Source organism: Girardinichthys multiradiatus, chromosome 8 (genome assembly GCF_021462225.1).
Source record: "Girardinichthys multiradiatus isolate DD_20200921_A chromosome 8, DD_fGirMul_XY1, whole genome shotgun sequence".
NCBI classification, from domain to species: Eukaryota; Metazoa; Chordata; class Actinopteri; order Cyprinodontiformes; family Goodeidae; genus Girardinichthys; species Girardinichthys multiradiatus.
Window position 1 is genome coordinate 18,653,948 of NC_061801.1, and position 12,786 is coordinate 18,666,733.

At 41.5% G+C, this 12,786-nt stretch overlaps 1 protein-coding gene across 1 annotated transcript in view; it reads left to right on the top strand.

Moving 5' to 3' along the window:
* Positions 1-6,979: 6,979 nt before the first annotated feature.
* LOC124872543 (probable E3 ubiquitin-protein ligase HERC1) overlaps positions 6,980-12,786 on the top strand; it is a 61,261-nt gene continuing 55,454 nt past the window's right edge. The window contains exons 1-2 of the mRNA XM_047372670.1: positions 6,980-7,047; positions 10,555-11,554. Of these exons, the coding sequence (XP_047228626.1) occupies positions 10,586-11,554 (969 nt within the window). The 5' untranslated portion in view covers positions 6,980-7,047; positions 10,555-10,585. The remainder of the gene's footprint in view (positions 7,048-10,554; positions 11,555-12,786) is intronic.

The following is a 12,786-nucleotide window of genomic DNA, read 5'->3' on the forward strand; positions in this document are numbered from 1 at the left end:
TGAACCTCCATCCAGGAACTGAAGTTGGTGGGACCTGATGTCATGAGTTATCTTTGGTTTGTTTTTGTCTCAGCGACGGAACACCTCATCGTCAGATGGCAGCAGCAGGGCTTTAGGAGATTTATGATGTGGACCGTTGTAGCCAGAGTTGGTTCCGAACCTACCCAAGTTTCTTTGAGAGTAAAAAATAATGCCAATAATACAAATAAAAAAATATAAAATGAATAGTTCAGAGAGACCAAGAAGAGACAACATTACAAACTAAAGTGTGATATCATATAAACGTAGCTCTGCACGTTTTTCCCTGCCCAGATCTATAAACCCTGACCTTATAAGTCCTGTGAGATGCACCCAGGTAGGCAAGGAAGGGGTCCCAGGCCTGGTAAAATAAAAAGGGTCCTTCAATGCTGCAGAGAAAGCTTCAAATAGAATGGAGCTTTTTCAGTGATTCAGGATACATTTCTGGGTAGTAGACTCTGTAAAAGGTGCCATTGCAAAAATTGGCAGGTAGCTCCTCATTTAGTCCCAAAAAGCAAATCCTTGCTCTCAGATGCAATAGAATAATTTTAAACTGTTGAGCAATTACAATCCAGAACAGTTGAATATGAGGGAAGATCCACAAACAGTGAATGAATGATCTGACAGCAAATTGACATTTATTGAGTTCTGACCAAGTTGGACTCATCGTGTGTCTGGAAATCTTTACTGGTGACCCCATATTTCCTTTTAACTTGTTGTAATGTAAGAATTGAGCCTGCCTAAGTCATATTTCCCACAACTTCGATACCTTTGTACTTCCAGTCAGGGTGGCAATTAAAATCACCAGCTATGTTCAGGCGTTACACCAATCATCTATGGTACAAAAATGACAACAACAAAAAAACAGCTACGGAAGCAGAGACGACTGGCTGCTTCTCCACCATTTGTTCCACAAGACCCCCAAATTGAGTATAATCAAAGTATATTGATCAGAAGGATAGACCAGGAAAACCAGGGGTCCATCTTAAATAAGATGTTTGGGCAACAAGCTTGACGCAGTCATGTGAAAAAGGTAGGGTGCCGAGTTAACATTCAGTTCTAAGAAATATTTTTATATCAACATCTCATCAGTCATCATTAATTTATTTTATCTCTGGAAAACAAATTAATTTAATAACAGCTAAACCCCAACGTTAAGTTTGCTTTACACATTAACTAAGTTATATATCTCTTCGGTTGACATAACTTCAGTGTGGTGCTTCATCTACCAGTGCATGACATCTTTTTGAGGAAAGCTTGCCCAATTCTTCATTTTAAGCTGTGAGATGTTTGAGGGGTTTCTTACACGTAAAGCCTTACTCGAAAAGTGCTTCAAGTCACTTCACAGCATCTCAATGTGATCAAGGTCTGGGTTTTAGCCATTCTGGTGAATTTACTGGTATGTTTTGGGTGACTTCATGTTGGAAGAGCCAGTTCTGTTTAAGTTTGATTGTTTTTTTTTTTTACGTGTCCTGTCCAGCAGAGTAGCATTTAGAATTGTTGTCTGAGTGCCAAGAAAAAGCCCAACAGATATACTTTCACAAGTGGAGCATTACGGCTAACGCTATAATACTCCACTTATATATATAAAAAAAACTTTATTGGAAATTGCTTTGGAATTATTTCAATTGCAATGGACACGGAGAGGGAAATGAAAAGAAAAAAGAAAAAAGCAAGAAAGAGAAAGGTTGGACAAAAAGGAAAAAGGGAGAGAAGGAGAGAAGACTAGAGAAGAGAATGAAGGATGAAAAAAAAACACAATACTAGAAGAGTTCTTCTACAATTACAGAAACATACTATATATTAACAGCAATGTTGCTAAAACGTGCGCAGTACTAATGAATGCAAGATGAATTTGTTGGGAACTGCAGTGCAATATACTAGAACATCTGTGTATCTGTTAACACCTGAATCCAAACACCTGCAGGTGTGTGAGTATGCTTGTGTATATAAGGTTTCTCCATAAAAATATGCAATAGCGAGTGTGAGGAGCCAAAGACCTGCCACCTGGACTCGAGACAGACACGGAGGAGATCTGAGCCACAGACATCCAAAGGCCCCCCAGAGCACTCGAACCCCAGGAGGACCACCCCCCGGCTCTACGTAGGAGCAGATCCTGCCATGGACCCAGAGAACCAAGACCCTGGGGCACATCACCCCCAAGCAGAGGCCTGACAGAGCCAGGGGGCCCAGGCCTTGGCAAGCAGCCACCGGGAGTGAGCCAGCACACATCAAAGCACCCAGCCCCAGACACCGAGAGCCACCAATACACCAGTGGGCAGAGACACCAGCCACCGGCAGGGAGTGTAGAAGGGAGGAAATAGGGTCCACATTTGATGGAGGGGCTAAGCTGATCCAGGAGAGGGAGCAGCCCAAGACCCAACCTGACACAAAAACAGAACAGTCACAATCACACATTCCCATCCTCATACCTACACATAAAAACACTCACACCCACACACCCAATGTAAAAACACACATCAATGGACGTTGTACACTCATTTTCACTCCCCATACTCCCAGATCCAGGCACCGATACCCCAAAGGGGCAACTAGTCCCGGACCCAGGAGGTAATCTCCTTCCTTCCGGGGTGGAGACAGGCAGACCGCTCCAGCCCAGACTAGTGCCGGCATCAGGTGAACCCCGTCCCCATCCGGGGAGGGGCCACGAACAAAAGAGGGGTCTACTTGGTCCAAATGAGGCTGACAACCAGAGCTGTCCCAGGATGAAACAGTCCCAACTCCCCAATGAAATCCAATCTCAACCCCATGAGCCCCCCACCCCTCATGAACCCCAACATTAATTCTCCCACAGGGCAACTCCCAACCAGGACAAAGATATTGAACACATGCCCTAGAACCCAAATGCCATATCTTGATTTTTTTACAGATGGTCTCATATTTTCTTTAGGCACCCTGTGTTACACAGTAGAAATCATGGAGGATTATATGATGGTGAGCTGGCTAGATTTATTTGCAACAAAGCACCCCCAAACCATGACAATATCCCCTCCATGCTTTACAATTGGTATGAGGTTCTTTTAATGTATTTGGTTCATGGCAAACATATCTTTAGTTTTGGTGTAAAAATAATAAATTTTTAGACTTATCTATCTAAAGGACATTATTACAAAATTTCTGGTCTTTATTTAAGTTTTCTCTGGCAAACTTCAGTCTAGCCTTCATGCATGTCTTAAAGAGCAAACATTTACCTCCAAGGAAAGTTAAACTTGTACAGTCCCTTTCTGATTGAATTGGAATATAGTTTAACATCAACATTTGCAATAGCCTGCTGTAGGTGCCTTGATCACATTTTAGTGCTTTCGAGACTTCTTTTAGCATGCTGCAGTCTGCTTTCTGGGTGAACTTTCATGGACAGACAGATTTAGGTATGTGTGCAGTTGTTCTGAATGTCCTCCACTTGAAGACTATTTTCCATAAAGTTAAATGCCTGGTTTCAAATTCTTTTGAGAATGTTTTTGTTTGGGATTTACCCCACCCACATAGAGAACAGGGACTGAACTACAAACTGAGAACAAAAGAGACTGGTAAAAACGCTGAATTCCAGAATGTACAGCATTAACCCATTTTCATCACAGCTTTCAGATAGGAGTTCCTCACAGCTGGAAGCTCCATGACATTGTAGAGGTATAAAAGGATGAGTAGAGCAGGGTTCTTCCTCTTTGCCCGCATCTCTCCACAGGCTGCATTGGGAAAGACACGCCAGTGAACGTCTTGACCTTGCTGGCAGAGTAAAAGACTGTATCCTCCAAGAAGTCTTAAGTCCAAAGTAAAGTACTGTCTGCTGTGTATGTGGTAACTGTACCCGAGCAGAAAATAAGACTAGCGGTCTGAAATTGGCTGTCTGAGTTAGTGCAGAAAAAAATTTGGGACAAAGATTCTCCAGGAAGAGTTTTACAGTAGGCAGTTTTTCTTTCACTGCCCTGAAGGAGACAGTATTTAAAACCAAAGGTCTGTACACCAGTCTGAGCGGAAACCTGTCTCAACCGCTTAGACCAAGAGTGGCCCTCATGTCTTCTTTGTTCATTGGACCTTCTAATCTCAATGTTCTCTCCTCTTCAGAACAGTTCACAGTAAAGGGTTGTGTCTGGGCAGAGAAAATTAGTTTAAGATTAAATAAATAAATATTGTTTATTTCATTTGTTTGTTCATGTGTTTTGCTTTGTTTTGATGCTTAAACTGTATCTGGCTGGAGGAAGCCAAAGCTGAGGCTATCAGTGATTCAAACTTTATCCTACTCAGTGGTTTAGAGAACTGATAGTCCAGTAATGTGAGCTTGTTCCATTTAATCTGTTTTCCATTCCTCTCCTTTCATTAATGCCTCTTTTACATTCACAGTTCTAGCACTGCACCACTCCACTCCGCTTTGTCTAAATGCATTTTGTTGTGTACATGGAGTTTCTAAGAGTGCAGAAACGTTGAATTTAGTCTCTCCAGGTGCTGCGTAGATACCTTTATATTCTGTTCGGGTCATATTTTCCAATCCGTTTTTTTAAACTATTATGTCAAAGTATTTGCTGCAGAATTGCTGAACAAGGACATGGACCAATTCTGCTTATCTGTCATTTTTATTTCTCACTGTGAATTTCTAAACCTAGTTCAAGTATGTCGAAACTGGAAGTGGATAAGGCTAAAGGTTTGGTTGTTGGGCGTATTAACCCACACAATTCATTACACCTTCCCCAGCATCAGGACCTCCTCAGTGCCTGGTTAAATTTCATTTTTCATGAAAATGTACCCACATTAGTGGGGAAAGTCCTCTTCGTCTGCGCGAAGCACCTTAAGGACAAGTTCTTCAGCAACCTCTGCCAGTATCAAGAAGGATTTCCTGAAAGACTTTATCTGATCAATACCTTCTGTGTATGGAAACGGCAGACACAGCAAAGCGGTAATGCTAGAATGACTACAAACTTTATTTTAGACAAAATTTATTGTGTGTTGATGTCCTGGCCACTGTTTTGATAGCAGTAGCATCGTGCCTTCAGCCTATGTTAGTGGTGTGTGCTGCTTTTAGCTCCTTGCGGACAGAACTGTTCTCAGTTTTTAATTATTTAAATGTGAATTGGAAGAACTGGGATGGAAGGGTGGGTGTTGGTTCTAGTTGAGGGGATTACTAAAATGAGAAAACAAACTTAAAGTCAAAACACGTTTTCTTGTTTTGATTAGATGTCTCCCGTTTACATAGAGTAGGATGAATTATGTCCAAAAGGTTGAAACAATGTGATAAAGAGGGACACATACTACCATAACCAGTGCATCTTGGTTCCTCACCAGCTATAAAGCCAAGGTTCAGTAATTTATTCTGCTAAATCTCTAGAACCTCTGGGAAAGATTGTGCAAAGAAGGATTATGGAGAACGCCAAGCAACTGAACCCACTTGCTAATGTTATTTAATTAAACTGTAACTTAAATAACATGTTACAAGGGTTATCATTATCCTTATAGACTTAGTAAAATATGAACAAGAACTTCTGAGAGAAAACCTACAAGGAAATTAATTTAAACAATACTCTGTCTACTTACTTTGGCTCCACTGTGGGGCATAAGCGGTAAGGTTGTTTACTTTTTGGCTGGTTTGATTGACCGTGGAGGGAGATAAAAATATCAGAGTTGGTACGCAATACTTCAGGGGGTTGTGAATCTTGAACAGATCTGTATCTATATCCAAATGTAATTCTGTTTACATGATTTTCTTAACTGATCTTATTTATTTTAGCATGTTGTGTTCAATGTGTGGCGATCAGCAAATCACCTACATTGGACAAAAAAAAAAAAACATCTGGAAGCTGTGTTGTCTTTTTATCTGTGGATGCTTCATATCATTTCTTTGATTCTAAACTTTAACAGCTATTGTAGGTTTACTCTGGTCATGTGCTGATTTTATATTGTCTGTCCCCTAAACCAGGGGCATATTGCTCTTTTGCTCCTGCACAATTATTCCTTGTAACCTGTACTAGGACAAAAAAAAGATATGTGAGTTATATAATTAAATAGAAAGAAATTATGAAAGGTTGGGTTAACCACCCCACATATCTGAGTTTAAAATATCTGTTTTCACAACATAGTGCCACTAATTGTGCAAGAATTTTGTTTCAGTCTTTTTGTATCATTAGGCTGCAAACTTTTAGATTTATTTCTTCAAATGGATTGCCTATTATTATTTTTATTATTCATTTTTTATGAATATGGAAGCGACTCGTTTGGCTTTTTTCCTACCTAAAAGTGTATTCTCTTGTGAATGTTTTTACTAAGGACATTTTCTTTGTTTTAAATATAATAATATCAATTATAAATACATGAACTAGGGTAGATAGGGTACGTTTTGTGGCTCTTAACAAATTTAGTTGAGTAGAAACTAAGGCAAAAGTGGCTCGTTTAATTGTAAAAAGTTGCTGACCCGAAACCTAAACAATGCAAAAGCAGCAAGGGTTAATATTTCCTGTCAGATTACAGCTTTTGCATGAAAGGTCTCCTGCATTTTGCATCATGCAGCACCAGCAGCCCTGCATTGCGAAGTGTTTGTAGAGCCACAAAGGGCAAAATACATTGTGTCTGTTTAACATTTGGTCTGCAGATGCACATCATAAATAAAAAAATCTTTGGGATAAATAATAACAATAAACCAAGCATCATAATTTCTTCCACAACACTAGATGTGGAATGATGGGAATTTTATTCTTCAGCAGACCGCTTGTTTTGCTCCTGTTTATGAATGTTTTTTTTTTTTTTTATCAGTATTTGAAATAAAATTTAAAACCACACAAATATGATTGTAAACATCACTCCGAGACGCGCTGCGGCGCTAAAGTGGAAACCCACCGCCCCATTGCATCAGTGGTTAGTGCTCCGCAGAAGAAGCAGAGAAAACAGGAGAAGAGCTGACAGGATATTTGCGTCCAAGGGAGACCTCACTGGGACGGGACGGGTAACGCAAAGCAGATATCCTCGGAGGCTCGCCGTCAAGGTAACCGACACGCCTGCGGCCCTCTCTCGTGCTATCACAACCAGGTAAAATATAACTAAAGCGAGCATCACTGCTACACAGCAAGGTGTTTCTGCTGGGAGCTGTCAGAAAATAATGCGGAGGGAGGAGGTTTGGTCGGTCGGTGTTGACGTGAAGCGGACTAGCAGCAACTGCAGTGCAGCCTGTCAGCCAGCGTTAGCTCAGCTGTCACCGCAGATGCAGAATAATGTTACACCGGCTGAATGACACGGCGGTGTCCGCTGCTCAAATTCCCATTCAGTTGTGTTTATGTTGCTGCAATCGTCAGGCAACGGGCCAGGAAAAGAGATGTCAACCCTAAAACCTTAGCAAGAAACACTGACCAATGATGGGGGGGGGGGGGCTGAAACCAGAAACTCAGGTGGATTATGTCGTTATGTTTTAATAATACATTATTTTCCAGGCTGGTTGTAAGTGCCAACACTGTAATAAACTTTTCACATGGCCAATATGAATGGTGCTGCCTTCTCCCCTCCAGTGATAATTATTCTAGTTTTTCTTACATGGGGCTGCAAGGTGGCGCAGTGGTTAGCACGGTTGCATTGCGGGAAGAAAGTCTCAGGTTCAAATCCCTGTCCAGAGTTATTTCTGCATGATTGTGTGGGTTCTTTCTTTACTCTGGCTTTCTGCCACAGTCCATTGTCTCCCTTAATTACTCTTATGAGGTATGAGTGTGCTCTGCATGGTTGTTTGTCCTGTGATGGACTGGCGACCCGTCCAGGTTGAACCCTGCCTCTTGACCAATGATTGCACCAGCCACCCTGCAAAGGTATAGATGATGGATGGATGAGTTGATTTCATCTGTAGCTGGTTTCTGAATGACACCTGGAGGGTTCCTGCTGTGGGGCTGGTTGCCTTGGGATCAGCAGCCCAAACTGATAAGTCAGCCTTCTCCTCCATCTGATCTTAGGATTTCCCTTTCACATATGTTCATGTGGTTAAACAGTTTAGGGAGACCAGAACAATGTCTTCACATTTTAATTTAGTGAAATAAGATGCTTTCCATTTTCAAGTTGTGTCTTGAGGTTTTTAGTTACACTAGAGATTAAGACAAGCCTCCACAGAAGCTCGCATTTCTCTACACAGTGCCTTGCTAAAGTAATCATACCCACCACAGTTTTCGTTTTTCAATATATTGTTGCATTGCAACCACACACTACAATGGATTTTACCTGATAGACTAACACAAAGCAATTCATAATTATAAAGAATGTGGAAATATTTCTAATTTGCTACAAATAAAAATCTGGAAAAGTATGGCGTGCATTTGTTTTCACTCTTCCTTACTCTGATACCTGGAAGTAAAATTCAGTTTAACTACTTGCCTTTAGAGGCCCCCTAAATTGTAAATAGATTCCACATATGTGTAATTTAGTCTCGGTATAAATATAGCTATTCTCAGGCCTCAGAGCTTTGTTAAAGAACATTAGTGAGCAAACAGCCCTATGAAGACCAAGGTACACACCAAACAGGTCCTGAATAAAGTTCTGGAGAAGTTAAATGCAGGGTTATAAAACAATACTCCATGCTTTGAACAATCTCATTGTTCAGTCCATCATCTGAAAATGGAAAAGACATGGCTGTCTACATAATCTGACAGTATTGGCAGTGGAAGCAGCCAAGAGGCCCATGGCACACTATCGAGGAGCTGCAAAGATCCACAACTCAGGTGGAAAACCAAGTTGACAGGACAATGATTAGCCATGCATTCAATGGACTTTATGGGACAGGGGCAAGAAGGAAGCCATTTCTGATGAAACGCCATATGAGGCTCCATTTCCAGTAGTAACACAGCAAACGTGATAGAAGGGGCACTGGTGAGATAAGACCAGACTGCAAATCATGCTGATTAAACATGGTGGTGGTAGCATCAGGCTTTTCTTCAGCAGGAACAGGTAAACCATGTCTGAAAGGATAGGTGAAGGTGAATACATGGTAAATCTGGAAGAAAGCATTGTAGCCAGACATCATTGTAGTCAGTTATGAGCAGAAAAATATATTTTCCAAAATAACTGTGAAGCTAAATATTTGTTTTATAAAAACAAAAAAAAAAGACAAAACAGACAATTGCAATTAGGCTCAATTTTTCTTCTTCACACGTCTGGAGCTGTCCTGCTTGTGGTTGCTTCACTGTAGAGCCTTTTTAATATATCCAAGCTTGCTGTTATTTTTGGACCCAATGGAAACCATATAGCCCCCCAGGCCTCAGGCCCATCATGAGACAGAGATTTTAAGTCTATGAACAAAGTGGCACACTTATACACTTTGCAGGATTTCACGATTTAGCTTGTTTCATGTTTTGTTGCAGGTTTTAAATGTAGCATTCACAAAGATCTGACATTAACGTTTAGGTATCAAGATTTATACTTTGGCATCATGATGATCTACTAAAGATTGTTCCTGTGGTCATGTAAAGTCATATAATTCTGTCTGTACACCAGAGGTAATGTTACCCAAGCAGTACTAGATGGTGCAGTTATTGAAGAGAAGTGAAAGCTTCCGTCTGTATTTCTTCCATTGTGAGACAGCAGGAGTAATGAAAGTGGGAAGGTGTGATTCTTGTTTTACAATGTGAAAATAGATGGGCCCCCACTCACACTCACTTCAATGACAAGACTGCTTCATTGTTATATTATCCTAATTAGAAAGGGACTGTACCTGTATCAAAACAATAACACAAACAAGAGCCTTCAGATAATCTATACATTAGAAGTTACTTAAAAAAACAACCGTAAAACAGATTCTGATTTGAATGAGTATCCTGTGTGAGTCACCTCTGTTAGAGGTCATTCCTCACCTCTGCTTTAAGTACTCAAAAAATGTTAATAGATTTAACTTCAAACAGAAAAACTGAACACCCAGGCAAGTTCCCAACTTTAATCATTACTAAAATCATTAAGTCACCTACATTTTAGTCAGATAAGATGCATTTGGTGTGCCCTGGGCAAACTCCTTCTCTTGCGCCCTACATCCCACCTTTTCTTGCTGCATCACACAATTCACCCATTCCAAACCCTATGCTGTTAAAACAAATTTTCATCATGTAACTTAATAAATTAACAGAATTTAATAATTAAATCAGATTGAGAATTAGTTATTTGTATTAGCAAACCATATTTTTATGACTTCTGGTTCAGGTTATCAACTTTGTGATGGTGCTTGGAATAAAACATGTTAATGAGTGACATTGTAGCGAAGAATTTCTTGCAACTATATTTCCCTTTGTGTGTCACATAATTACCCTCGGGGATAAAGTCTCCTCATTAGTGTGGGTAGGCTGACCTATTTCAGGGATACCCACTGGGTGTCTAGCATTGACCTGGATGTAGACTGCCGTGTGGAAAGGGGCCAGCACCAAAGACGAAGCTTACACCTTCACACTGTGGGCACACTCTGCTAAAGTGGGCTTTTAGCATAAAATGTTGCCTGTAAACTGAGGACACTGTGAGGGAAGGTTACGTGTCAACATTATTCTGCATGCAGCATAACAATTCTATTTCTTCTGTTTTCAGGAGTGAAATACAGTATAGATAATGTACAAAGATGGTGCCTTGTCAAACCCATGTGTTGCTGAAGTGGCAGGAGCATTTCAACAGTTCCTGGGCTGCAGAAGACAGTACGCAGACAGCCAGGAGACGCGGAGCAGCTGTGCTCTACAATAAGCTCCTTTACAACAAGGAAGTGGTGACTCTGGCCCAGCCTGTTCAAGAACTAGCCGGCCCGAGGCTACCCGACTTCGAATGTGAATCCAGCACATCAGCCGAGAAGGAAGAGTACCTGTCATCTCTGCTTCACAGTCAGCGATGGCTGGCTCACCGCATGCTGACGCAAACCTCCTACAACCTGGGCCTCCACCAAAGACTGGTAGTTCTGCAGAGGATCTACTACGCACTTCACAGCAAATATCATGACAAGTTTCGCCTTCAGCTCCCCTCCCAGTCCACGGACAGCGGGGCGGAAAGTGGGCCGATTGAGCTGGCCTCAGAAGCTCGCTTGTCGGGGGGAGTTTCCAAAATCAAGTCAGGCACAGACGTTCTGATAGAAATGGGTGTGAGGACGGGTCTGAGTCTGCTCTTCTCATTGCTGCAGCAGAACTGGAGGTACGCAGCATCTGTGCACCCAGAGTCTGTGCTTTGCAATGATGTGCTCGCCACAGCGTCCTCGGTCCTGGCTTCTCTGCCGCCACTTTCTCTGGCTAATGAGAGTAAGATCCCATCGGTGGGTTTGGACTGCCTGGGACAGGTGGCTGACTTTCTGAAGAAGACCTCGGTGAGCAGTGGGAGCAGCGGGGCTGACCCGACTGGTCGGAGGCTAGCACTGGAGCTGCTGCTTGGCCTGGCCATGCAGAGAGGCTCCTTGAAATTTCTGCTGGAGTGGGTGGAGGTAGCTTTGGCAGCTTCAATGCCCTCCTCCACCTCAGACCTGTCCTCCTCCTTGCTAAGCTTTCAGCAGTCACCTGGTGTGGGCATTGAACTTATTCAGCAAACTCTTCATCAAATGAGGCAATATTCAGTAAGTCACTTCTTCTTAATAAATTAGATCTTTTTTAATAATTAAGATGTGGAATCTGCCTCATTACATTACCACGACTTCATAGTGACAAATTTAGAAAAATGTACTCTTGCCAACATGACAGCTTTGTCTTCTCCAGTAACATTTCCCTGGGTTGGAACATACTGAAAGAGGAATCTTTGGGCATTATTCTTTGTACAGGCTCTCTAAATAGTCTGGAGGGCTTGCACCTCCTTTATCCATTATTTTCAGCTCCCCTTACAGTTTCTCTACAGGATATAGGTCTGAGGACTGGGATATTCATGGAGGTAGATTGATTTTCTGTCTGGTGACTTGTTTCTGTGTGTATTTAGCCATACATTTTGCATTGTTATCCTGCTGACAAACCCATTGACCCATTTTATGTTTCCTGGCAGGAGCCACCAGATTGTTATCAAGAATCTAAATCAAAAACATTTTTTGATGTTAAGTAGTCTAACATGGTTTCCAGAATCTTTGAAATGTACACAACCCCTCAGCATTATAGATACTTTACCATACCAGTGGGCACGAGTTGCTTCTGCATATGTTCATTCAGTGTTTCATGCCCAAACCATCTGCAGAGTTTGCTGTAAAAAATCTCAATTTAAGTGGGTTCAGGGTGGCTCAGTGGTAGACAAAGTGTACCATTTGCAGAGGCCACAGTCCTCGGCCCCGAGCAGTCTTGGGTTCATTTACTGCATGTCTTCCTCTCTCTTTACCCTTCTTTCAGCTATGCCATCAGCAAATAAAGACCAGTAGCGCCAAAAAATATATACAAAAAATCAAAATTTGATGAAAGCTCACAGTTTCAGTTGACATCCCAGTAGTCTGTTGTTAGTTTATTTATTTTGAAGGGGTGGTTAGTGGTGCCAGTAAGCACAGCACCATTCATTTTTGGAAAAAAGGTATGCCACAGCCCCTAATAAGCGGAAGACGGCGAGTACGAGTACGAGGTATGCCACAGCAATAAAAAATGAATTTATTTTAAGGCTTCTTATAGATCTTTACCATATTTGCCAATAGGTGTGTTGGGCAATGCATTTATTAGTAGTCTTCTGTTTGCCTTTGCTCTCTTAATCATATATTACTGTACAGTACAATAGGATTCAGGATTTATAGGAGTACCTCTTAGCTAATTTTAGAACTCTGTCCTGATATCCCATTATAAATTGCATTTATTAGTGTAACACTTCCAGAGCATAAAATCAGCT